This window comes from Anabrus simplex, chromosome 9 (assembly GCF_040414725.1).
Source record: "Anabrus simplex isolate iqAnaSimp1 chromosome 9, ASM4041472v1, whole genome shotgun sequence".
Lineage (NCBI taxonomy): Eukaryota > Metazoa > Arthropoda > Insecta > Orthoptera > Tettigoniidae > Anabrus > Anabrus simplex.
This window is the reverse complement of record NC_090273.1, coordinates 81,832,271-81,857,519: the sequence shown is the minus strand read 5'-3', so window position 1 is coordinate 81,857,519 and position 25,249 is coordinate 81,832,271. Positions and strand designations below refer to the sequence as shown.

At 42.2% G+C, this 25,249-nt stretch overlaps 1 protein-coding gene and 1 non-coding gene across 2 annotated transcripts; one reads left to right on the top strand and one right to left on the bottom strand.

Annotated features, from left to right (window-relative positions):
• Positions 1 to 2,127: 2,127 nt before the first annotated feature.
• Positions 2,128 to 24,919, top strand: LOC136880966 (thiol S-methyltransferase TMT1B). Its single transcript, XM_067153524.2, has 3 exons — positions 2,128 to 2,616; positions 18,112 to 18,368; positions 23,350 to 24,919. Exons 1-3 carry the CDS (start codon positions 2,340 to 2,342, stop codon positions 23,602 to 23,604), a joined length of 789 nt encoding a protein of 262 aa, XP_067009625.2. The 5' UTR covers positions 2,128 to 2,339; the 3' UTR covers positions 23,605 to 24,919.
• Positions 3,276 to 3,348, bottom strand: TRNAL-UAA (transfer RNA leucine (anticodon UAA)). Its single transcript has one exon. It is a non-coding gene; the product is annotated as a tRNA-Leu (tRNA).
• Positions 24,920 to 25,249: the final 330 nt, after the last annotated feature.

Sequence of the window (25,249 nt, the reverse complement as noted above, 5' to 3'; positions counted from 1 at the left end):
CAAGGAGGCCTCATCTGCTCTAGAGAACTGATTAGTTCATTCGTGCTGGTTTCATAGGCCGTGAGTCAGTTTCCCTCTTTCGATGCACTGAATAATAATGATCTTTATTTTTACGTCCCACTAACTACTTTTACGGTTTTCAGAGATGCCGAGGTGTCGGAATTTAGTCCCGCAGGAGTTCTTTTACGTGCCAGTAAATATACCGACCAGAGGCTGACGTATTTTAGCACCCTCAAATACCACAGGACGGAGCCAGAATCGAACCTGCCAAGTAGGAGTCAGAAGGCCAGCGCCTCAACCGTCTGAGCCACTCAGTCCGCCAATCCTACGCTTGTCGATTCCAAATTCCATACAAATGACTCTCGAAAACGATTCGTTAGATACAAATAAATTAATCGTTTTCAGTTTGAGGCTCATTCATTGAAAGTCCGGCTCCTTGGCCGAATGGTCAGCGTAGTCGCTTTCGGTTCAGAGGGCCCCAGGTTCGATTCCCGGTCGGATCGGAGATTTTAAGCTTAAATGGTTATTTCCCTTGGCTAGGGGACTGGGTGTTTGTACTGTCCCAAATATTCCTGCATATCACACACCACACACACACAACACTATCCTTCACTACAAAAACACACAGTTCTCATAAACAGCAGGTGGCGCCCACCCCCATATCATTTCTTTTCTATTTGCTTTACGTCGCAACGACACAGATAGGTCTTATGGCGACGATATCATGTTCTTACGACAGTGTCTCGTTCCAACACTGCTCGAGAAAGAATGTTTTGCCTCACGGGGAGTACTTGGTGAGATGGGAGAATTCCTTTGTCAATGACAACATTAGAAGCTGTACTGATAGTTAAGATGAACTACTCATTTACATGCCTCGAGTGCCGTCGTTTTCTTGACATGGAAGAAGAGAAGAAGCTGCTAAGGAGATTGAAAAGCAAGTAGGATGTAGTGCTTTATCTCATTTTAAAATTGGTTATAAGTTGTGATTGTGTTATGTGTATTATTTGATATTTTCAGAAATCACTGGACACCATACAATGATAATTTGAGGAAGCTAATGTCTTGCATTATACGGTTATTATCTAGGTTTCGAAATATCAGTTTCGTTCGGGAAAAAAGTCCAGATTTTCTTCATAAAATTGGCAATTAAGACCTTTCTTTCTTTCTTTCTTAATCCTTTTACCCTCCAGGGTTGGTTTTTCCCTTGGACTCAGCGCCGGATCCCAGCTCTATCGTCTCAACAGCAGTATCCTGGAGAGCGAGACTTTGGGTTGGGGGATAAAACTGGACAGGAGGACCAGTACCTCGCCCAGGCGGCCTCACCTGCTGTGGTGAAGAAGGCCCCATTCCTATTCCATCGTCGCCTTAAGACCTATCTGTTACCGGAGGAGTTGGCCGTGCGGTCAGGGGCACGCGGCTGTGAGCTTGCATCAGGGAGATAGTGGGTTCGAATCCCACTGTCGGCAGCCCTGAAGATGGTTTTCCGTGGTTTCCCATTTTCACGCCAGGCAAATGCTGCGGCTGTACCTTAATTAAGGCCACGGCCGCTTCCTTCCAACTTCTAGGCCTTTCCTATCCCATCGTCGCCATAAGACCTCCCTGTGTGGGTGCGACATAAAGCAACTAGCAAAAAAAAAAAAAAGACCTATCTGTGTCGGTGCGGCATAAAAGCAAAAATGGAAGAAAAACCAGCTCGAATGAGTTTGAGCTTGATAAATGGCAGCACTAATCAGGAGGAAAAAAATTCCAAGATATACACTATGCTCAAACTACAACCGTCTCCCCTAATGTACCTTAACGGGGGCCGCCTAGCCGAGACGTTAAAGGCATGGAAGAAAGGACCAGAAGTTGTCTTTGCCTGAATAGTCCTTGATCCTGAACACTGAATGTGTGTGTGTGGGGGGGGGGGGGAGAGATCGCTGATTCACTTAAACGCCGTGGAGGCTGTGCAGAACATTAATCTCAAGGTTTGACGTTTGACTGACCATGCCATCTAGCTTAACTTGTCGGAACAAGCTACACGAGAAAGACTAGTTGAATCTTTCTTATCAACATCCCACTCTTCAAACCACAAACAGCAAATACAGCATACAGAGTGCTGGACTTTGATACGTACAGTGTACACTTACCATTATATCAGTCCAATCTCCTCGTACAAGACCTGGAATGAGATAAGTATTATCAAGTTTCAGTTTAGGATTATACCTACACACAGTTTAACGTATTGTAAAATTCATCGTACTATTCATCCAGTAGTCATAATAATGTGTGTTTTTCTCCTTTCAGCGCACAACTCCACATGACGTAGCGAACTTTTATTCGTTTTGTGCTTCATCAAGATGAGTAGAACTGACGTGATAATTCAAGGTTATTTATTTAAGTATGGAACTCCGCTAATATGTGTTATCATTCTTTATATGATTGTGGCAAGTTATTTTGAAAGTGTCAGAAATAAACTGTATGCGCTCTATGTTATCAAATGTGATAACGTTTACGAGCGAATGACAAAACACTACAAAAAGGAGCTGTTTTCTCCTCTGCATTCTCTAGTATCAGCGAACTGGAAACTGAGAAATCAAGGACTCATCCGGATACTGGAAATAGGTGTACGCACAGGTAAGCAAACTCACCTGTGTTCATGTGATTCTATGGGAGTTGTACTATGCAGGTGTGTGGAATATACAATTGCAATATATTTAGGCCTACAGACGCGGAGGTGCTAAAGGGGCACAAGCAGTGGCGGCTGGTGTTGTCCGGCTCCATGGCTGAATAGTTAGCGTGCTGGCCTTTGGTCACAGGGGCCCCGGGTTCGATTCCCGGCAGAGTCGGGAATTTTAACCATCACTGGTTAATATCGCCGACACGGGGGCTGGGTGTATGTGTCGTCTTCATCATGATTTCATCCCCATCATGACGCAGGTTGTCTACGGGAGTCAAATCAAAAGACCTGCACCTGGCGAGCCGAACATGTCCTCGGACACTCCCGGCACTAAAAGCCATACGCCATTTCATTTCACTTTGGGTGTTGGTGATGCACAGTAATAAGACAATGATAATTTTAAAATTAATCACGGCTAACAGATTTGAGAAATAAGTAGTGAAGCCAAGGTAATCTGAACTTTCTGAAAAAATGTTCTGATGAAATAAATGTGTGCGCAGCGAAGGCCTGCCTCACAGTAAACGGCTATTAATCGAAATCGACTTTCTACCTTATAGGTCATGTTACGTACCTTTAGTAGGCCTACGTGATGAAAAGATGTTAAGTACAGCCAACCGGACACCAGTGGGATCCGAACCCACAACCTCCCGATTTTACGTCGGTTGCTCTACCAATTGAGCTATGGTGACCTAGGTCATATTTGTTCTGTTGGAAAGGACCTAAGCTACAGGTCTGGTACTACTGCCATCACACTGTAGGGTGCGTGCAAGTCGCCCGTTGTGCGCCAAGTCAATTTTTGTTCTATACTTACCATCTCTTCAACACGTACTACATGTACGTAACATGACCTAATAGATTGAAAGTCGATTTCAATGCAGTAGTGAAAATTCAATATTCATAAACGATGTTTAGTTATCGCTAGGGGCGATGCTTTTTCACAAGAACGATAGTACGCGAAATGCTTATTGAGGACAAATTGGGGCAAATATTCGTTTATATGAAAGGGAGTTAAGAGTTGGAATAACTTACCAAGGGAGATGTTCAATTTCAATCACTTAAGAATAAGAAAAGGCTAGGAAAATAACAGATAGGGAATCTTCCCTAAATGCAGATCAGAAGTGATTGATTGATTGATTGATTGATTGATTGATTGATTGATTGATTGATTGATTGATTGATTGATTGATTGATTGATTGATTGATTGATTGATTGATTGATTGATTGATTGATGCTAGTACTTTTGCATTTTCATTTTTCACGACATGTGTTTTGAAAATGCGATAAAATGCGAAATTTGTGCTACAGTGCGGTAGCCTATATAAGCGATACCGACGATTCTTCTATACTAATATTATCAAGAGGAAAACATTTGTATATTTATTTGTAACGGATAGACTCAAAAACTACTGAACCGATTTTAAAAATTACTTCACCTATAGAAAGCTACATTGCCAGTGAGTAACACGGGCTGTATTTTATTTTCAAAACAATTCGAGGGGGAGGGGGGCGATGGGGGAGGGAGGCGACGGGGGGAGATATAAAAATATAAAAATAATAGGCTAATCTGCCTGCTGTCATTTCTTGATGGATACAGCACTTTTGTATCCGTCTCATGGCACAGGCCAGAGTAATGTGTAGCTTCCACTGAAGTCCCAGTCTCATCCATGGCTGTGACAGTATGGAAGCTGCTGGGGTGTGGGTGGTGCTGAGTAATGCCATTCACTACACGCCAGTGCGTTTGAGTATCATGAAAGGTGTTGCTCATAGGGTTAGTTGTGCTACAATAGCACAGTCTGGCCCAGTGAGGAAAGCAATGGCAAACTACCTCACTCCTCGCCTTGCCTAGTACGCCTCATTTTCCTACTGCCATTGGTTTTTGTGGTTTCCCTATATCCGCCAGCCTTGAGGATCCAACCAGCCTCTGGGCTGATGACCTAACAGACAGACAATAGGCTAATATAGGCGAAATCGTATTTGTGGTTCAAGGACGAGACAAAGCTCATTTTAGCCCCGGTACGCAAAGAACGAAACTCGGTAAGCCCTACGGGCCCGAAAACCATGTTTTAAGGCCCTGAAACCAACCGTTATGAAGATATTGTAACTACACTACCCCTGCTCTAGGAATCGGATAGAGAAACGAACGGCCGTAACCATGGCAACGTCAGTTCCATGATTCTACAGCAGCGAGAAATAATTTTAAAAATCGGGTGAATTTTTAAAATGACTATCTTCTTCTTCTACATGTGGGGTCGCGGGTGCGTAAATGTACATTTGACCTTGTTTCAAATAAAACTTCATTTATGTTGTTCAGTTTCCTTCTGGAAACTTAAACCGACTACAGTGAGCACACTAAATACGCAGCGTTTGCTCAAGCAGCTTTGCAATGCATTTGGGATCTTACCAAGATTTTAGATGCAGTAAACATAATTTAATTTTAAGTGACAGGAGAACACGAATGACAGAACTAAATGTTCTGATTTATGTTCTATGATTTCCTTCTACTGTGTCTCTGTTTTCAGTTAATTTTAAACGCTATTTTCTTTTTATTATTCTGATTTTGCATCAATATAATTTTCTTCTGTGCCGTCCTCGCAGTGTAGGGGAAGCGTGTGCCTGCCTCTTACTGCTGAGGTTCCGGATTCGACTATCGGCCAGTTCAGGGATTTTTACCTGTATATGAGGACTGGTTCGAGGTCCACCCGGCCTATGCGAGTACAACTGAGAAGCTATCTGACAGTGAAGTAGCGGGCCAGGTCTAGAAAGCCAAAAATAACAGCTGAGAGGATTCGTCGTGCTGACCACACGACACCTCGTAATCTGGAGACCTTCGGGCTGAGCTGCTTGGTCGCTTGGTAGGCCAAGGCCCTTCGGATCTGTTGCGTCATGGGGTTTGGTGTATAATATTTTTTTCTGTCATGCTGTAGGCTAGCCTATATCACTAAACAAATGTACAGTCATTCAAGGGAAGAATGGGCGTATGGTACGGTACAGTACATTCCTGACTTAATTATTTTCACAACAGAATTGTCCGCCTCTGTCGCATAACGATTAGCGATATTAGGTTCCTGGCAAATTCCTGGACAATTCCTACTCACAGGTCACAGACGATTCCTTCCAGCTCCTTATCCAATTGAATTCGCCATCATTCATTTCATCTTCCTCAACTCCTTATCTGAGGTTGGCGTCCGGAAGGGCATTCGGCCGTAAAACATGCAATATAAATTCATCTCAACTCATACCCGGTCCCGTATCAAGGAACGAGACTAGGAGTAGACATACAAGTAGCCTATTTTCTCTTAAAACAGCAATCACACTACTACTGCTACCATCACCAGACTTCCTCTCAGAAGTCATCTGATGAGCTGTTTTACTCAACGTGAGAATCATTTAGTGTATGCCAATGACCTACTTCAGCTGGGTATGATTGTAGGTACTTTCTTTGCAGAATTTCAAACCATTCTCAGTATATTATTCAGGCCATTATAATTACTCGAGAAAGATCCATCATTCAATCGTAAATCCTTGGTCAGCCAAGTACAGTCATAACTACGGTCCGGATTCATATGCACTAAAAACTCCGAAAATATGCATGCTCATATGCACTAAAATGTTGTAAATATGCATGAAAATATGCACTAAAAATAAAACAAAATACAATTACCAGACGCATTATTTAATTTTAACTCGGTGTCAAACTGATAAACATGTTTAATTCCTTGCAAAATGATGCATGCCAGTAGGTTTCAACAGATTTTCAAATTTTCTGGAATAAATAACTTTCTGTTGTCGGCCAGAATTAATTTATACGCTGAAAATGATCGTTCTAAGTCAACGGATGTAAATGGATAATACTTGAATACTGGGACTGACTACTCGGAACATTCTTCTGGCAAAATCTTGAGGCAATTTTTTTAGTTTAATCTGGTGAAACACTGCAGTAGACGAAGAGCAAGTTAACAGATGAACATACTTGTTTAAGCAAACCTCGGGAGGCTACTGTAAGGAGAAGGAACGAGGAATGTCAGAAAGAAGGAAATATCTATTGTGAAAAGCGTCATTATCCGTCTACCTGCTTGTATTGCGACACTGAAAGCTTTTTCCTTGATCAGGGAAGGCTTCTTATTTTGCCAAGGCATGTACAACATACAGAGTTCATTAGATTTTTCATTTCGTTCAGAAATCTTAGATAATCGATCACTAATAAGGAAAAAAAAAATGTCTATATATGCACCAACGCTCAAAATATGCACTAACGTCCAAAATATGCACTTGCATATACGCACATGCATTTTTTAAATCCGGGCCCTAGTAATAACACAAAGATCAAATCTACAACAACAAAACTGGGGAATATTAAGTTACGACTTCCTCCAGCAGTGAGGAGTTACGTGATGCCAAAGAGGTTTGCGAGGAGGAGATGAGGCAGGACTGGACTCCAACGCTCTCTGGTCATCCTTCATCATCCTTCCGCTTAGACTAATCCTCCAGGCACTCTATAAATTATATTTCTTTCTCAGGACGTTGTCCGCATTATTATTTCTGTTAATAACCCGCATAATAACGACGTGTGGCCTCCGAAGAGGTGGTGGTCTTGATTATTGTTTCAAGAGGAAGTACAAGAGGGCAACCATCCTCTATTAAGACTATTCAGAGGGAAAAAATGGAAGCGATCCGACGCTTCGAAAAATGAACTTATCGGCCAAAGAAAGGCAACGGCCACGAAGGTCCTGAAAATGAAAGACTCCCTAGCCCTCGATACCTAATACCGTAGGGATCGGAAAAGAACAAGAGTTGACCAGGGGAGGTCGGACAGGATAGACGAAAGTGAGGAGCTTGGCACAAGTGGAAGCAATGCTAGGACTCAAATAACGGCCCCGTGGTCGCCAACCCACGCTCCCATGTTGAGAGCCCCTGGGGGCTTAGTAGGCTCGTCAGGGCTGTAGTGCCATAGGGTTTGGTTTGGATTTCGGCTCCAAATGTGAGCTACGATTTATTGTCTGGCTCCATGGCTAAACTGTTAGCGTGCTGGTCTTTGGCCCGAAGGTCCTGCTATAGGTCTTTCAAGTTGACGCTGTACAGGCGGCCTGCACATCTGTGAGTACCTATTATGAAATCTAGTGCTGAAGACGGCACACATACCCAGCCCCCGAGCTACTGAATTAACCAATGAAGATTAAAATCCACGTCCCGGTCGGGAATCGAACCCAGGATCTTCGGGCCAAAGACCAGCACACTAACAACTTAGCCATGGAGCCAGACAATAAATCATAGCTCACATTTGTAACCGAAATCCAAACCAAACCCTATGGCACTACAGCCCTGACGGGCCTACTAAGCGACCACTGCACAGCCCGAAGGCCTGCAGATTATGAGGTGACGCATGGTCAGTGCGACGAATCCTCTCGGCCGTTATTCTTGGCTTTCTAGACCAGAGTCACTATCTCATCGTCAGATAGCTCCTCGATTGTAATCATGTAGATAGACTGGACCTCGAACCAACCCTCACATCCAGGTTAAAATCCCTGACCTGGCCGGGAACCGAACCCCGGGCCTCCAGGTGAGAGGCAGGCACGCTACCCCTACACCGCGGGGCCGGCTTGTAACCCAAACACTTGAGAAAAGTACCTGACAATATAAAATCATAACCTAAATATCTTCATATTCATTCATCATATAAAAATCGATAATTACTTGTATATTGCCTACTTAAGTTTAGAATTGTTCTTTAGCAACGATTCTCATAAAATCAGACCTCACTAAAGTCACTGTACCGGTAGTACGAGTAAAATAAGCCATGGCTGTGTGGGGCGTTTGTAACGGACAGGTGTGGTGCTTGTGTATAAAAACAATGCGAACCTATTATAACCTGTTTCTAGATAATGTTTACTTACGTCATATTACATGCTCAATTATTATATATACCTTTCATTGTTCAACTTAAAAAGAGAAAAGAAGGTAAATTCGACAAATATCATTACCTGGAAGATGTACAGTGATTGCTACCTCCGTATCAGCCGACATCTTCATGTAAAATAATACACAGTTAGCGTTAAAGAAATTACTATTGACTATTGCTGGGTATGTCACAGAATGACATGTCAGTGTGCGAGAACAGGGATCAATAGAAACAGGAGACTATAGAGAAGAGTAGTCCTGTGTTTTCATGTTCGTCCTCGTATCCTTGACAAATTGTTCCCCAAGTGCTGAAGTCAGATCATGGAGTTCCACATGTAATCGCCGATACTATGTATGTATGTATGTATGTATGTATGTATGTATGTATGTATGTATGTATGTATGTATGTATGTATGTATGTACAGGATGGTCGGAAACAAAGTGAAACGGGTATATGAGCGCTAGAGCGTTGGTCATATTGATAGGTATCTCGCACCGTTGTAATATTATCAGCTGCTGAAGTTAGCCAATCAGATCGCTACGCGGACGACTTCAGACGGGCTTTGCGAGGCGGTGTTGCTAAATCTGCACGTGGCTCATGACCGGCTTGAGAGCACCAATAGTAGAAATACTCTTAGAGTAACCGATTAAAAGTCTGTGTGGTGTAATCAACACCCGGTGCGACTGTGGTCTGCTACATGTTATGTCTCACCGAGGTTCAGAAAAATGCACTAAATATGTTCTTAACATTGAAGTATTCTCACATGTCCAAACCGTGCACACATGCAGAAAAAAAATGTTTCAATAATCTTAATTTAAAATGAAAATTTGAATTAAAATGTCTCATTAAGATATGCTTTGTATTTCAAATATGTAATTGCATTTATTTCTCAACATTACTTACGACAGAATGTTCTTCCTGCATGTCTGGAATCGTTAAGTCACGGTATGGATCTACCATACCACAGTAATTTCTCCTATATTTTATTCACAATAGCCATTCAGCACTGAAGGCTACTGAAATAATGAGCATAAGAGCGCGGGAAATGTCCTTTACATCCTTCTGCGTTGTAATGAAATAAATATTGATTGATTTATTCGTGTCAGAAGCAATACATCATATAAATTATGAATTAAGAATGAGAAATGATAGGCCTAACTGGTGAAAACATACTAGAGATACATTCAAGTAACAATTATATCATATCGGACCAGAATTTGGCGAGATCTCGACCATTTGGTGTGTGGCTTTCACCAAATCTTGCATGGTGCAAACGAGAGGGCAGGAGTTTCAATTAAGTATGTGTGCCATGGTTTGTTCTTCTCTGCAAGCACTAAGGGTTGACTCTTCAGATAGATCCCCACTTCCTCATATTGTTCTTAGATCGAACGACCCTAGACCGCAGCCTGTTTAGACTCCTCCATGTAGACCACGACTCTTCATAACCGGCTGGAAGAGTTTCAGATGGATCCATCCATCCATCCATTGAGATGGAGGTTTGTGGTTCTCCAAGAAGTTAGTCTTGATGACTGAGGTGACTCCGAAAGGCAGTCAGTGGAATGAAGAAAACTTCTTCTCGATTTCAATCGTTGTTGAGCAGGTTGATAATCATATAAAGATTGATGAGCGGTGGTCAATAATTAACCAAGTACCGTAACACTGCCTTTGAAGTAGAGGGACACTTACCCAAATTTCATTTCGAGGCTGATATACTTCCACGATTTTTCGACATACAGTAGTTCCTATTTGCAATTTATTTCACTCTCTCCGCCAGACGACTGCCAGCGTGCTGGAAACTGGTAAATAAATGATTCAAAAATTCTTGTTCGCTGGTCGGCGCCGACTGCAAGTTCCGACAAGCCTGGAAATTCTTCCTTTGTGTTCGGCTACGTTTGAAAGCGAGGAAATATTGCTTCTCGCCTGTTGCCGCTTACCAGCGCCGACTCACCTGCGCTGGCAATCATTTTTTTACGTGTTCGTACCCTTTGATGAGTGGCGTGTCGTTGGAGATTTGAAGGGGCTGGCGGACCAGCCGGTATATGACTTAATTTGGCACTTGTTTGTTATTTTCCAATACTCATATTGATTTGTCGGGATCTTTTTTCTCCTTCTGAGCCGTCCTGCGTTCTCAGACTTTCACCACGTGCTATCATATTTATCTTTCCTTTGTCTATCTGAATTTCTTCTTATCTTACACTTTCAAAGAAGATCTATTAAGGTGGCCCCTCAATGAGTGGGCATGCCTGCCCTCCTGATGAAGGTGGGAAGTAAAAAAAAATAGCGTGTCGGGGGTTGATAATAATTTCGTGTGGCTATTTCTAGCCTGGTGCAGCCCTTGTAAGGCAGACCCTCCAACGAGCGTGGGCGGAATCTGCTGTGTATAGGAAACTGTTATTTGATTGGAGGATAGTGTTGTGTGTGATGTGCGAGTAGCAGGGATGTTGGAAACAGTACAAACACCTAGTCTCTGAGCCAAGGGAATTAACCACTTAAGGTTAAAATCTCTGACCAGGCCGGGAATCTATCCCGGGGCCCTCTGAACCAAAGAGCTCTACGCTACGCTCTATGCGGGGTGAACTAATAATAAATTGTTTACATTTCTCCCCTGAAGGGGAGGCGGACCTCTTATATGGTGATATGGTGACCTCGTCTCTCAGGCCAGGAGATTCGTGGTGGTGATGGCGATGTGTAGAGAAGGTGCGGGGTCCGTGGCCTATTCTAAGACCTGTCCAGACATTCGCCTTAGTGGAGGAGAAAGGAAAACCACGGAAAAGCATTCTCAGGACAGCCGACGGTCGGGACCAGCCCCTCTCCGTCTCCCGAATACAGAGGCGTAGAGCCACGGTAGAGCCGAGGCCAACCCTCCTCTGCTTGGTTGGTCGGACAGGTGCAGAGCTATCGGACCACTTGTAAGCCGAAGCCCACTCTGCAACCGCCGAGCGTGAGCTGAAAAGAAATGGATGTATAAGGATTGAAGTTGGCGAGGAGAGAGTCAGTCTATTTGAAGATGTGGAGAATCCTTTGTGTTTTGATATTTGTCCTTATCCCTCTTTTTATTGCTCGCTCGTCGCACACTGACCTGGCATTGTGTATTCGTTTTTATGATCGTATCATTCATTTTGTTTTCAACAATATCACAGGTTATACCAACCTGGAAATACCATAAAGTAACTCTATTATTATTATTATTATTATTATTATTATTATTATTATTATTATTATTATTATTTAAAGGGGCATAACAGCTAGGTCATCGGTCCCTAATGGTAAGAGGTGAACGAAACGAAAATTAAAACTTCAAAATTTATCTACTGACTAGAATCTACAGCAAATGATGATTAGAAAAAATGATAGTGGGTCTAATTCACAAAGCCTGAAATACTGGGATGATGCTTATTACTGTATCTAAAGGGGTCTAAAATCCAGGTCGCCGGTCCCGCATAATGGTACTAATCACTAAGCACGGTGTTCCTCCTATAGTGGTACTAATCACAGTAAATGAAGACCTATGTCGTACACAATGGCATCACTCACAGGTAACACAAACCCATGGTGTTTCGCACATAGTGGGACTAATCACGGGCGCCGATATTCCCGTGGTATCCCTCACTAAGTGGAGCTAATCACAGGCAATGTAGACTCACGGTGTATGGCACATTATGGTAATAACCACAGGTAATACCAGGCCCGGAACTAGGGCGGGGCAGGGGGAGCACATGCCCCGGGCGGCAGATTTCAGAGAGCGGCAAAATTTGAAAAGTTTATTAAAAAATAATAGTAAATTATTTTATTTTTTCAAAATAATAATAGCACAATTAATATTTTATTTTATTTTGTTGCCCAATTCATCAACTTTATTACACTGAGACTGTATACCAAGTTATTTTCTTCATTATAAGACAAGACACAAGAATTAACGTAATTCATGGGTCTGTAGTGAGTCTTATACTGTTATGCCTACTACTGATATGAATAATTAGTAGCCTAAGCGCTCGGCAGCAGGGTCGGGCTCGAAAACAGTCTGTCCGTGACGCGATGCGCGAGCATCTCATCTATCTCACCCCCTTTTTGCTTCCAATAAACAGTAAACTAAACAGACACCTACAGTCATCGTTGTCGTTATCGACGGCTACACATGTAGCCTGCGTACACTGTTGTCTGCGTGTGTTGATACGAACCGACAGTTGTTTTATTTTATTTGCATTTAGTATTTAGTTATTAGTGTTCGTAGTGTTGAGTAGTTATTCGTGTTATCGTTTATCAGCGTTTGGAAAACGGAATTGTTTAGTACATTTTGAGCTGCGTTTTTATCAGTTTCCAAATTATGGATGGCAGAAAACGACTCAGTGGAGCCGAGTATAGAAAACTTGCCAAAGAGAAAAGGAAGAAAGAAAGCGATGTGTTGTCACAAACACCAAAATTAGAAGCATTTCTTAAAAGCCTAATGTTAATGAAGATGAAGGCTCAAAAGAAAAGTCAGGTAAGTAAATATTAATTTTTATTTCAATAATTAAATGATAGCACATTAGGGAAGAGATGAATTAATTGTACCTTATCGGACTTAACGACAATATTTTAATACTTCATTTTGTAATATATCATATTACTGATTGAATTTTAATCCCGGCTAATATTTTAGATGACGTTTAAGCTGGAGAGGAAGGCACGCAACATGTCGAAATTTGCAAGAAACTCAGTCCTACTGATGAAGCGAATGAGGATGAATTATTATCTCGTCCAGACCTACAACTGGTCTTCAAGAAACGTCCGAGTTTTCCTTTGATTTTAGGGATCCTGGTTCATGGCCACAGAGTTTTTCAGATTCTGAAAGATGTTACATAACAAAAATGAGCTTTGAAAATCTGATCGAGCCAAATTTAATAGAAGCAGAGAAGGGTGTAACTTAACCACAGATTGATTTTATAAAGTTCTCAAAAATGGAGAAAAAGTAAAGAGATCATGGTTAGGCTATAGTGAAAGTAAGAAAGCTCTATATTGTGTTCCCTGCAGGTTGTTTTCACAGCATCCTTAGCTAAAGAAAAAGGACTTACTAATTGGAGAAAACTCAGTGAAAAATTGCCTGAACATGAAAATTCATCCAACCACAAACTTTGCTTTGGTTCGTGGAAAGCTTTAGAATCTTGTTTAGGAAAGGGAGGTATTGATGCAGAACTCCAAAACCAGATCCATCAAGAAGAGTCTCACTGGAAGGCGGTATTGCGCTGCATTATCGATGCTATTCTATTCCTAGCAAAGCAAGGGAGTCCATTCCGAGGAACTAAAAAAGACTGATTTCAGCGACCCATCCAGTGGAAAGTTCTTGAACACAGTAGAACTTATATCGCATTACAATGTCCCTCTTCTACAACATATTGAGCGGCATAAGAAAGGGCAAATCTCGTATTTCTGACATTAAATACAAGATGAGTTCCCAGAAATTATTGCCAATAATATAAGGCAAAAGCTAATACAAGACATTTTGGATGCGAAATATTATTCCTTAATATTTGACTGCACTCCGAATATCAGCCACCGTGAGCCAAGTAGTTTGTTACGTCAAAACAAATACATCCGAGGTAGAAGAAAGTTTTATTGCTTTTTCCCCAGGTGAAGGTCTCAGCCAAGAAATCCTTAAAAAATTAGACAAAGATAGACTAAACTTAGATAACTGTAGAGGCCAATCCTACGATCATGGGGCAAATATGGCCGGGAAGTATAAAGGAGTTCAGTCCAGACTACTTCAGGAGAATGAGCTAGCATATTTTGTCCCATGTGCTGCTCACTCCCTCAATTTAGTTGGTGCTAATGCGCCCAGTGCTACTATTGAGGCTCAGAATGTTTTCGAAACTTTGAACAGTATGTATTCTTTCTTTTCGGCTTCAACTTCACGCTGGGAAGTTTTCCGAAACTATGTGCCACTGACATTGAAACCTGAAAGCAATACAAGATGGTCTGCAAGATTAGATGCGGTCGAAGCTGTGTATAAACATTACGGTAAAGTTGTGCAGGCTCTAGGGGATCTTAAAAACCATGATCTCTCAACACCTCAAACTTAGAGTGAGGCCAGCCCCTTTTGAAAAATACTGGGGAACTTGAATTCATCGTTTTCACATGTTTTTGGCATGCTTTGTTCAAAAAGATCAATCATGTCAATGAGTTTTTGCAAAGAAAAGATATAACAGTAGATTTGGCTGCCCGGAAACTTCAAGGTCTTTTAACGCTCTTGAAGTCTTGCAGAGAGTTTGCTCCATCTGAGGCCATTACTGAGGGTAAATTCTTAGCAAGCATGAGTGATCTACCATCTGAGTTCTCAGAACAAAGACAAAGAAAAAAGTCCGATGAACTGTGTGGCGATGAAGCTCCTACAAGTACTGAGAATGTGTACCAATTAGGTATGTTATTGACCAGATGATTACGTAACTCAGTGACAGGTTTAAGGCTTTGGACAACATAAACAGCAAGTTTGGATTTTTGAATGGAGTTCGAATTAAAGAAATGCAAGCAAAAGATCTAAAATTGAAAGCAAAAGAATTGGCAAATATCTACACTGCTAATCTCAACATTGAGAATTTAAATTTGAAATAGAAAGTTTCAAGCATCACGCTTTATCAGTTGACGAAAATTTAAAGGAACCACATCAAGAGAAATGTTAAGTTTTATTTATAAAAATAAACTAGAGGAAGGCTACCCTACTCTAACATTACTACTGCACTGAGAATGTTTCTCACGTTGCCAGTTACAGTGTCATCTGGAGAACGAAGTTTTAGCAAACTCAAAATCATCAAAAACTACATGAGAAGTACAATGGGACAGGAGAGACTGTCTAATCTAAGTATAACATCAACTGAACACAAACGAGCATCCTTATCAACTTTGAAGACATCATCAGCACATTTGCAGTTAAGAAACCTCGAAGAATTCAATTTTGAGGTACGATACATAAGACATGTTTGCGTAGTTACAACTGAGTTACACTACAAATAAATTATTTGTATTAGTCATATATAAGTGTATTAATATAAGCGTTTTTCAATACAAGTGTAATGTATGTATTAATATGTATAAGTGTATTAATGTGTTTTTCATAAATAAAACTTCTTAATAGTATACATATGGTGTGTACTTTCAACAGCCACATCTAAAAAAAAAAAATAGCTTACGGAGATATTATATTTCAGAGGTAGGGGGAGGGGGATCGGGGGAGGCAAACTGACCTTTGCCCCGCTGACAAATCTGCTAGTTCCGGCCCTGGGTAATACAGACCCATGGTATTCGTCACATGAAGGAACTACTCTCAGGTAACGCACACCCATGGTTTTCGCACATAGTGGTGCTTACACGGGCGCCAGCCAAACCCGTGGTTTTTCTCACATAGTGGTACTAATCACAGGCAACGTACACCCATGGTGTTTCTCGTAAAGTGGTACCGGTACTACTCATAGGTAGCACAGATCTATTCTGAACCCAGAGGAATCCGCCACATTCCAGCACAGCGTTACGGCACATGGACATTAGTTCGCGCAATCGAATGCCCGCTCCCCCGCTTCGGTGGCATACACACGATCGCAGACCCTACTAACCACAGAACTGTGGTGTTCCTCACATAAAGGCACTACTCATTGTTACTGTAGATCCATGATGTTCCTCACATGGTGGTACTAAATTGCTAGTTGCTTTACGTCGCACCGACACAGATAGGTCTTATGGCGACGATGGGACAGGGAAGGGCTAGGAGTGGGAAGGAAGCGGCCGTGGCCTTAATTAAGGTACAGCCCCAGCATTTGCCTGGTGTGAAAATGGGAAACCACGGAAAACCATCTTCAGGGCTGCCGACAGTGGGGTTCGAACCTACTATCTCCCGAATACGGTGGTACTAAAAGCAAGTAACGTCGACCCATGGTGTTCCTCGCGTAATGGTACTATGCTCAAGTAGTTTCATGGTTCTAATGTCATCATCCCTTGGTCGCCCCTTTTAGTCGCCTCTTACGACAGTCATGGGATACCGCGGATGCATTATTCGTCTGCGTCTCCCACCCACAGGGGGTTGAAGTAACTCTTATAATTAGTGAAAGGATTTAAGGTGCAACACCTTTTTAAAAATATAGCTATTTTCATACAGTTAAGTCAATATAGTGTATATCGAGACATGGTGCCTTTGCTGGCGGGACCTAGTGTTTACAGTGCACTATGTCTTCTGGTATGGGCTAGAGCAATTTTGTTACTTTCATAGATCTGTCTCTGTCTTATCCTTAGCTTTGACAATATGAAAGTGACTGAGGTATGAGTGATGCTAGTAATGCCATTCCTTCTGCAGCCAGTCCCTGCTATGAATGGTGTGAAAATATTGCTCATAGGGTCGGTTGGTGCATGCATTTCAGTGGGCTTGGCAGACTGATATGTAATAGCAACTTCTGGCTCGGTGAGAAAAGCAACGGGAAACTACCTCACTCCTCATTTCCCTAGTACGCCTATTCAGTGATGCCTAGGCCATCCATGACAGCTGATGGCGGAGCTGTTGAGGATCGAACCAGCCTTCGAGCGGAGGACTTAACATACACATCGAGACATGAAATGAAGCGAAATAAACACATTTTGTTGCACCTTTTTGTGACGTTACTACATTTTGCCACGTTTTCCCTTCTATTTCATGTTTCAGCACCTTTTCACCCCATATTTTTCTGCGTTTTTAAAGGATTAGACATTTTTTCCTTTCTTGAACAGATTTTTAATATTTTGTTTCATCAGAAGTCAACACTAGTCAATATATAAATATTAAAATATAATTTATGTAAACCACCATTAACAATTCATATCCCAGCAACAATGGCTAACCACAGCAAGAGTAGCCAATCTGCGGCTTTGAAATAAAATTAAAATTTACACAATGATGTTGCACCAGTTTAAACTAAGTTTAGTTAGTACTGGCATGAATTTAACGGTTCAACCTATCTACTGTGTACTCTCTTGTTGGCCGTGTTAGTGTTTTACCAGGTCGGACCAGAGAGTACTTTTCACAACACAAAATCATGTCGCAGGTTAAGGAGGTATGGAGGAGGAACAGTGGAAAAAGTTAGGGACAACCACCACAGATTTGCTAAAGACAAATTCGAATTCAATTTGAAGAACAATTCAGATGAGGAAACCTGTGCGACTTGGACTGAACTCCCTTTACGAGTGCTGACAAGGTATGCTCCATTGGTTTCTGTAGATGTCGAGAGGAGTTTCTCGCTATATAAGGCTCTACTGAGCTCAAAGCGTTAGCGACTTACTGTCAAAAACTTTGAAATATTGTGTGTAATCCAATATAACATGTTTATTAATTATTAGAACGCAGTAAATGTGATAAGGAAAGTCTATGTCAATGGTTTGAACTTTAATAAAATTATTTCATCATCACCTTTTTTGCACCTTTTTGTATGTATTTTCAGAACCTCTTTTTCCCCTTTTCTGACCATACCTTCCACCTTAAAATCCTTTCCTTAGTTATAATATTGAGAACTGTCTTCACCGGTCAATAATAATAATTATTACTACTGTATGTTCGTATTTTTCAGGCCAAAACTTGAAGTATTATCCAAAAAACAGCCATGTGATTTTAGCTGATCGCAACAGTCGCCTTGAGAAACACTTTAAATCAGCAGATTATAAAAAAATTGACCAACTAAATGTTGTGAAGTATATTCAATCGTATGGAGAGAACCTAGCTGAAATTCCTGATGAGAGCGTAGATGCTGTTGTAGCAACGCTTGTTCTCTGCAGCGCTCCAGACGTTGACCGGATGTTGGGAGAGATTTGGAGAGTACTAGTTCCAGTAAGTCCTTAATGTTCTTGATTTCCTGTTAGAAATTGTTCAAGTGGTGTATTAATATAGAGGAGACAAGTTCTTTAGGCACTTTTAATCGTGAAATTACCAGTGTTTCTGTCCCAGTATGGCAGTGGGCTCGTCAGTTGGATTGCCACACCTTTCCAAGATGCTGGTGGCTAGTGCGCCGTTGAGACAATAGTTCCCTTGTTTTATGGCATTTTCCTGCAGCCAGATTTAAGAAGGGGAGATGCACTCACTATTGCGTGTTTCGTTTGTGATTTCAAGCGTGATGTGTTGTACGTAAATGTGTCTTAAAACGAACAAAAACACTCAGGCTCTGAGCTATAGGAATTAAACGAATGCGGTTAAAACCCGAGGCCCTCTGAACCGACGGCCGCTATGCTGCAGTAGGATACAGTGAAACACAAAATTCCAGTCATGTACTCGACTCATCCTCATGCCGAGCATACAGGAAAAAATAGTAGATGATGGAACGGTTTGAAGTGTCAAGTTCGCAGAATACGTTGTACACTACATAATACATTGAGCGGCCAAAAGTCACGGAAAGACACTGAATGTGATATTAATAACGTGTTGCTTCTCCGCGAGCCCTCAAAACGGCAGCAATATTGCGAGGCATCGACTCTACAAAGTGTTGGAATTGTTCTAGAGGGATCTGGACCCATGCATCTTGCACTGTTACCTACAACTGGTCTTGTGTAGTTGGTACGGAGTTCAAGGAACGTACACCAACATCGACAGCATCCCATAAATGATCAATTGGATTAAGATAGGGAGAAATGGAGGGTCAATTCATGTCGTAACTTCACTCGAGTGCTCCTCCAGCCACCTGTGCGCCAGCACAGAGCGGTGACATGGCGCATTGTCCTGTTGAAACATGGCATCTCCATCAGGGTACTCTACTCTGTGGATCAGTGGTAGAGTGCCGGCCTCCGGATCCCAAGATAGCGGGTTCAAACCCGGCAGAGGTAGTCGGATCTTTGAAGGGCGGAAAAAAGTCCATTCGACACTCCATGTCGTACGATGTCGGCATGTAAAAGATCTCTGGTGACACATTTGGTGTTTACCCGACAAAATTCATTAAATCTCAACCATAGACGCCCAAGAGGGTTTCAGTTTACTCGGTCTGACATCTAACGGGCCTAGAGTAAAACGGAACGTCGAAATTGACGAGCAGACAGCCAGATGGCGTCAAATTGAAATGTCTGCAGACGGTAGCTGAGGCCATACGATTATTATTATTATTATTATTATTATTATTATTATTATTATTATTATTATTGTTGCCACAAAGGCATGCAGAATGTCCACATAATGTGCGCCTGTCAGCGCTCCCTGAAGCCGGACAATGGGGCCTAATTGCGACCATGAGAACACCGCCTAGACCAGAACTGAGTTACCTCCCACCTGGACACAAGCTTGTTGACACGCAGGATCCATAACTTCATGAGGCATACGCCACACTCTGACGCGTCCATCAGCTCGGTACAACTGGAACCGGAATTCATCGGACCATACCACACGCCGCCACTGTTCCATGGCCCGATGCCGATGTTCGCGGGCCCATGCACATCGTTGAGCTCTGTGTCGAGGTGACAGCAAAGGGGCACGAGTTGGTCATCGGCTGGTGAAGCCTATGCGGTGCAGTTGCCTCCTTACAACCCTGCTAAAAATGGGTTCCTGGCTCCCAACATTCAACTGGACGGCAATCTAACAGCCCGTCGAGCACCCGGTATGGTTCTTCGGAGGTGACGTGATGTCCGTTCGTTAAACACCAGTGGTCTTCCCGTGCGCCTATGGTCTTCCTACGTTCAAAGTCCGTTAACTCGAGACTTGATGCCATCTTCACGACTGCTCAGCTAGCCGCAACGCTCAGGGGTCATACACGGCACATTTTCTAATGAAATGGAAATGGCGTATGGCTTTTAGTGCCGGGAGTGTCCGAGGACAAGTTCGTCTCGCCAGATGCAGGTCTTTTGATTTGACTCCCGTAGGCAACCTGCGCGTCGCGATGAGGATGGAATGATGATGAGGACGACACATACACCCAGCCCCCGTGCCAGCGAAATTAACCAGTTAAGGTTAAAATTCCCGACCCTGTCGGGAATCGAACCCGGTACCCATATGACCAAAGGCCAGCACGCTAACCATTTAGCCATGGAGCTGGACACATTTTCTAATGGTACACCCCTTACCGCGACTTTTGGCCACTCAGTGTATATTGTTCTCGATATTTGCGCTCAGTCGACACTTTTCGCGTTGATTTCTTTCAACTTTTCACAATAGCTTCTGGGCCCATTAACAATTTTCGTACTCCGTTTTATCAATGCAGGACACTTCCCAACTATGGAACACTAGCAGCGCTACCAGTGACTTAAATAATTATTGTCGTGTTTGTGACGGAGTTTCAGGAAACTTTACGTGAGTTCTCTATGAACATGGGAGATGAGTTTATCAAATTTACACCACAATTACAGCATGAAGATTCTCTTTTCTTTAGTAAAGTTACGCACCATGTCGTATACAAGGCATATAGTCGTCTAGAACGGGGGTTTCCAAATGGCATGCAGCCCGCAAAGCCATATTTTGCGGTCCGGAGGTCATTAAAAAATAAATTTTAAGAAATGTGAAGAAAAGTTACAAAACATATTTCATAGCTCGTTCAAAAATGTATTAATTTGTATACCCTTTACAGACCCATGTCGGAACTAATTCATCCTTTAATATTATTTCCTGTTTTTAAGTAGGCCTATTCACTCGGTCTGAAGAGATTATTATTATTATTTTTTAAATTAAAATCCAAACTTCAGCGGAAAACGAGCCTTCAGAAATGCCAGTGTTGGGTTTTACCATTATAAAAATGGCTATGGGATCCATACCAAATGTTGAACTCCATGCCATCCGCACTGTGGACATTTAATGAAACGTAGCATGCAGTGAATACCAAGAAATACTTTGATTGCCATTTGTGCAAGAAGCGGTTTCAATTCTTCGTTCTTCTCTCATTGGTATGCAGTGTCGCATACTCGAAGAAATTTTCAGGGAAGTACTCCTGGAAGTACGTTGCTAGAATTCTAGACTCTAACAACTGTATATCATTGTTCCCTTCACACTACTCACATTAAATTGCCCTACATTACTACATTATTCATTTCAGTTTGTCTTTAGGTATTTTTGTTTAACTTTTTGTCATTTGTCAAATAATTCAAATGAACTGACATTGCTGGGTGCTCTTCTTCTAAATTCAATTGTCCTGGGTATAATAGAGTTTATTTTTAATTTCACTTGTTTATATAATTATTATTGTTAAATAGTTCTTTAAGCAATAAAATGATTAAACCTTCGTTTCATTTGAACTATGCATATTATTTCATACCGGTACCTGTGTTCTATTTGCGGAATTTCACGAAAATAGGTCTATTATTAAAGTGCGGCCCGCGATCATGCCTATGGTTTGCAATTTGCCTTCGATCCCTTACAAATTGGAAAGCCCTGGTCTAGAAACAACAGTTGTTACCCGGCGACGTACTATCAACGTCACGAAACGCAGTTCCCGGTAGTTGACCTCAAATATCCTGAAGTATCCTGCATACGCCGTTTCAGTGTAGCTTTTTTCTACAGAAAACTGACTTTTGAGCTATCCTGTAGACATTTGCTTTCGAAACTAATCCACTAGAAAAATCACATTGCGCTATTTTCTGGGACTTATGTGAGATATACCAAGACCTACGGCTTTGTCTTCGTAACCATAGCTTAAATGAACATGAAAATTCACAGCCTGTTTCCACTCACTCGTCCGGGTCAGGAACGGAATGAATGAAGCCCCCATCTAGCGACGAGGATGGGAACTGTGCGGCTGCCGAAGCCTGTCGCACTCCTCTGGTACAATAATTAATGACTGACAGATGAAATGAAATTATATTGGAGAGTGTTGCTGGAATGAAAGATGACGGGGAAAACCGGAGTACCCGGAGAAAAACATGTCCCACCTCCACTTTATCCAGCACAAATCTCAGGTAGAGTGACCGGAATTTGAAACATGGAAGCCAGTGGTCAGAGACCGGCGCGCTGCCGCCTGAACCATGGAGGCTTTAACCATAGACTAAATATGAACTAAAAATATTATATTCAATAAATTATGAACAGAAGGGCGCAGATCTTTCCCACCCAGCATAAATTGAAGACTTAACCTCGAATGAAAAGACTAGGATAAATCAGACCACTACCAAGTTCCTTCCCACTTGCACATACGTCTTCACTGTGAATAGAAGACCATAATAATGTTATTTGCTTTACGTCCCACTAACTACTTTTACGGTATCCGGAGACGCCGAGGTGCCGGAATTTAGTCCCGCAGGAGTTCATTTACGTGCCAGTAAATCTACCGACACGAGGCTGTCGTATTTGAGCACCTTCAAATACCACCGGACTGAGCCAGGATCGAACCTGCCAAGTTGGGGTTAGAAGGCCAGCGCCTTAACCGTCTGAGCTACTCAGCCCGGCAATAGAAGACCAAACCACCACCAAACTCATCAGATTGACCGAGACATCACGGTGTGCTAAATAATAACGGTTTACGTCCCACTAAATACTTCCATGGTTTTCGGAGACGTCAAGGTGCCGGATTTTTGCCCCATAGGAGTTATTTTACTTGCCAGTAAATCTACTGACACAAGACTGATGTATTTGAGCACCTTCAAATACCACTGGACTTGAGCCAAGATCGAACCTGCCAACTTTATCTTTACCGTCTGAGCTACTCAGCTCTTCGCACGAGGGTCATGAGACACGTCTCCTTCGCAAGACATCGAGACATTTTCGTTTCTAATCCCTAGTTCTGAAGAGGTGTCCAGATAACTTTGATCAGATTATTGTTGTTAAAAAATCATTAATTAACACATAAGCAAACATACTAAGTTAACGCTCATTCTAATAGTTGTAAAATATAACAATATCTTTATTTCAGGGTGGGATCTACTTCTTCCTTGAACATATACAAGAGCCAGATGATCCATCCCTCAGAAGAATGCAGAACATTCTAACGAAGATAAAAGTTTGGCCGTACGTGTTCGATGGTTGTCATTTAAACAGGAATGTTAAGAAGAATATTAAGCAAATTAAATTCAAGGAGGTAAATTGTGATCATCTCCAATTCGATATGAAGGACCCTTATCCTCTAAAATTTACAAGAACTCATATTATAGGAACTGCCATCAAGTGAAAATAGATTGTGTTTGATGCTGAGAGTCTGGGTTTCTGAATTACAGCGCATTATAGAGATACAGTAGGAAATAGTGACATCTTCCAACATATTGTATAAATTAAAATAGGCTCATTTTCCAGACTATGATATCCGTGAAGAAGATAATCATTCAGTTGCTGTTCTTTCATATAAGAACCAGTTTACACGGGGCTAATGTATGCCACAGCCACTGACCACTGCAGTTGTGCACGACAGCAACCAGTGTGGTGGATGTCAGCTACACCTTAGAGGTTTGCTCCAGTCAAAGCAAGTATATCAGTGAGCGAGGATTGTGTTGTTCCTTTGTCTGCTGCAGAGAAACAGTCACTGACAAAACTGAACAATGCATGTTAATCCAAAAGGACTATTCCATAAATTACTCAAAATATAAGGAAACATAAATAAAATCGTGTGGCTATTTCTAGCCGAGTGCAGCCCTTGTGTGGCAGACCCTCCAATGAGGGTGGGCGGCATCTGCCATGTGTAGGTAACTGCGTGTTATTGTGGTGGAGGATAGTGTTAGGCGTGGTGTGCGAGTTGGAGGGATGTTAGGGTCAGGACAAACACCCAGCCCCCGGGCCACTGGAATTAACCGATGAAGGTTAAAATCCACGACCCGGCCGGGAATCGAACCCAGGACCCTCTGAACCGAAGGCCAGGAGGCTGACCATTCAGCCAACGAGTCGGACTAAGGAAAGATGACAAAATATGTTTTCGGTATTTTTAGCTGCACAAGTACTGCAGGTATTAGTTTGATGAACTGTTTCAGAACATCAAGTACACTATCACTGAATCGATACCGAGCAATCTGTCCGTGCGATTAGGTCACGCAGCTGTGACCTTGCATTCGGGAGATAGTGGGTTCGAACTCCACTGTCGGCAGCCCTAAAGATGGTTTTCCGTGGTTTCATATTTTCACGCCAGACAAATGCTGAGTCTGTACTGTAATTAAGGCCACGGCCGTTTCCTTCCCACTCCTACGCCTTTCCTATCACATCGTCGCCTTAAGATCTGTGTCGGTGCGACGTACAAAGCAAATCAACACAGATGATGACGTCAATCCCAACAGACGAAAGATTTGCTCCGATACTGCTGAATACAGTGGGACTGACTAGAAAAAGAAGAACATGGCTGTTGCGCCGTCTAAATGCACCTGTGCTAAACAGTGGTCTACCACTAAACGCCTCAGACGCTTGATGGTATAATTAGTAGCGCGGGCGAGCCACTACATAGCCGCTAACATCTACACTACCACTATTGAGACACTATCTAAATGCACGCATTTCTTTTTAGGTATTTCCACTGCCTGCTCGATCTGCATCCGATGGCTGCTTATACTGCCTGCTCATTACAACATTTTAACATGGCACTAAATGAAACACTCCGTTTACAAATACCCACAGCAGGTGGCAGCACTAACCGGCTACAGACCTGTCGGAATGAAATAGCGGGAAATAAGATAGACTGTACTTGTTTTCAGTGAAAATGGTGTACTGCTGCGTGCCTTTCTGCAAATCAAAGAAAGGGAAACCAGAATGCCGTGATATTTCATTCCATGATATACCTTCAAGTACACAATTGCGTCGAAAGTGGTTAAGTATTATATCCAGGGAAGGAAACAGCA

Excerpts from the sequence above, each read along its gene's own strand:
- LOC136880966 (XM_067153524.2), top strand. The coding sequence starts at position 2,340 with ATGAGTAGAACTGACGTGATAATTCAAGGTTATTTATTTAAGTATGGA. Across the intron at positions 2,617-18,111 it reads GGAAATAGGTGTACGCACAG|GCCAAAACTTGAAGTATTAT; the intron begins GTAAGCAAACTC and ends CGTATTTTTCAG. Across the intron at positions 18,369-23,349 it reads TTTGGAGAGTACTAGTTCCA|GGTGGGATCTACTTCTTCCT; the intron begins GTAAGTCCTTAA and ends TCTTTATTTCAG.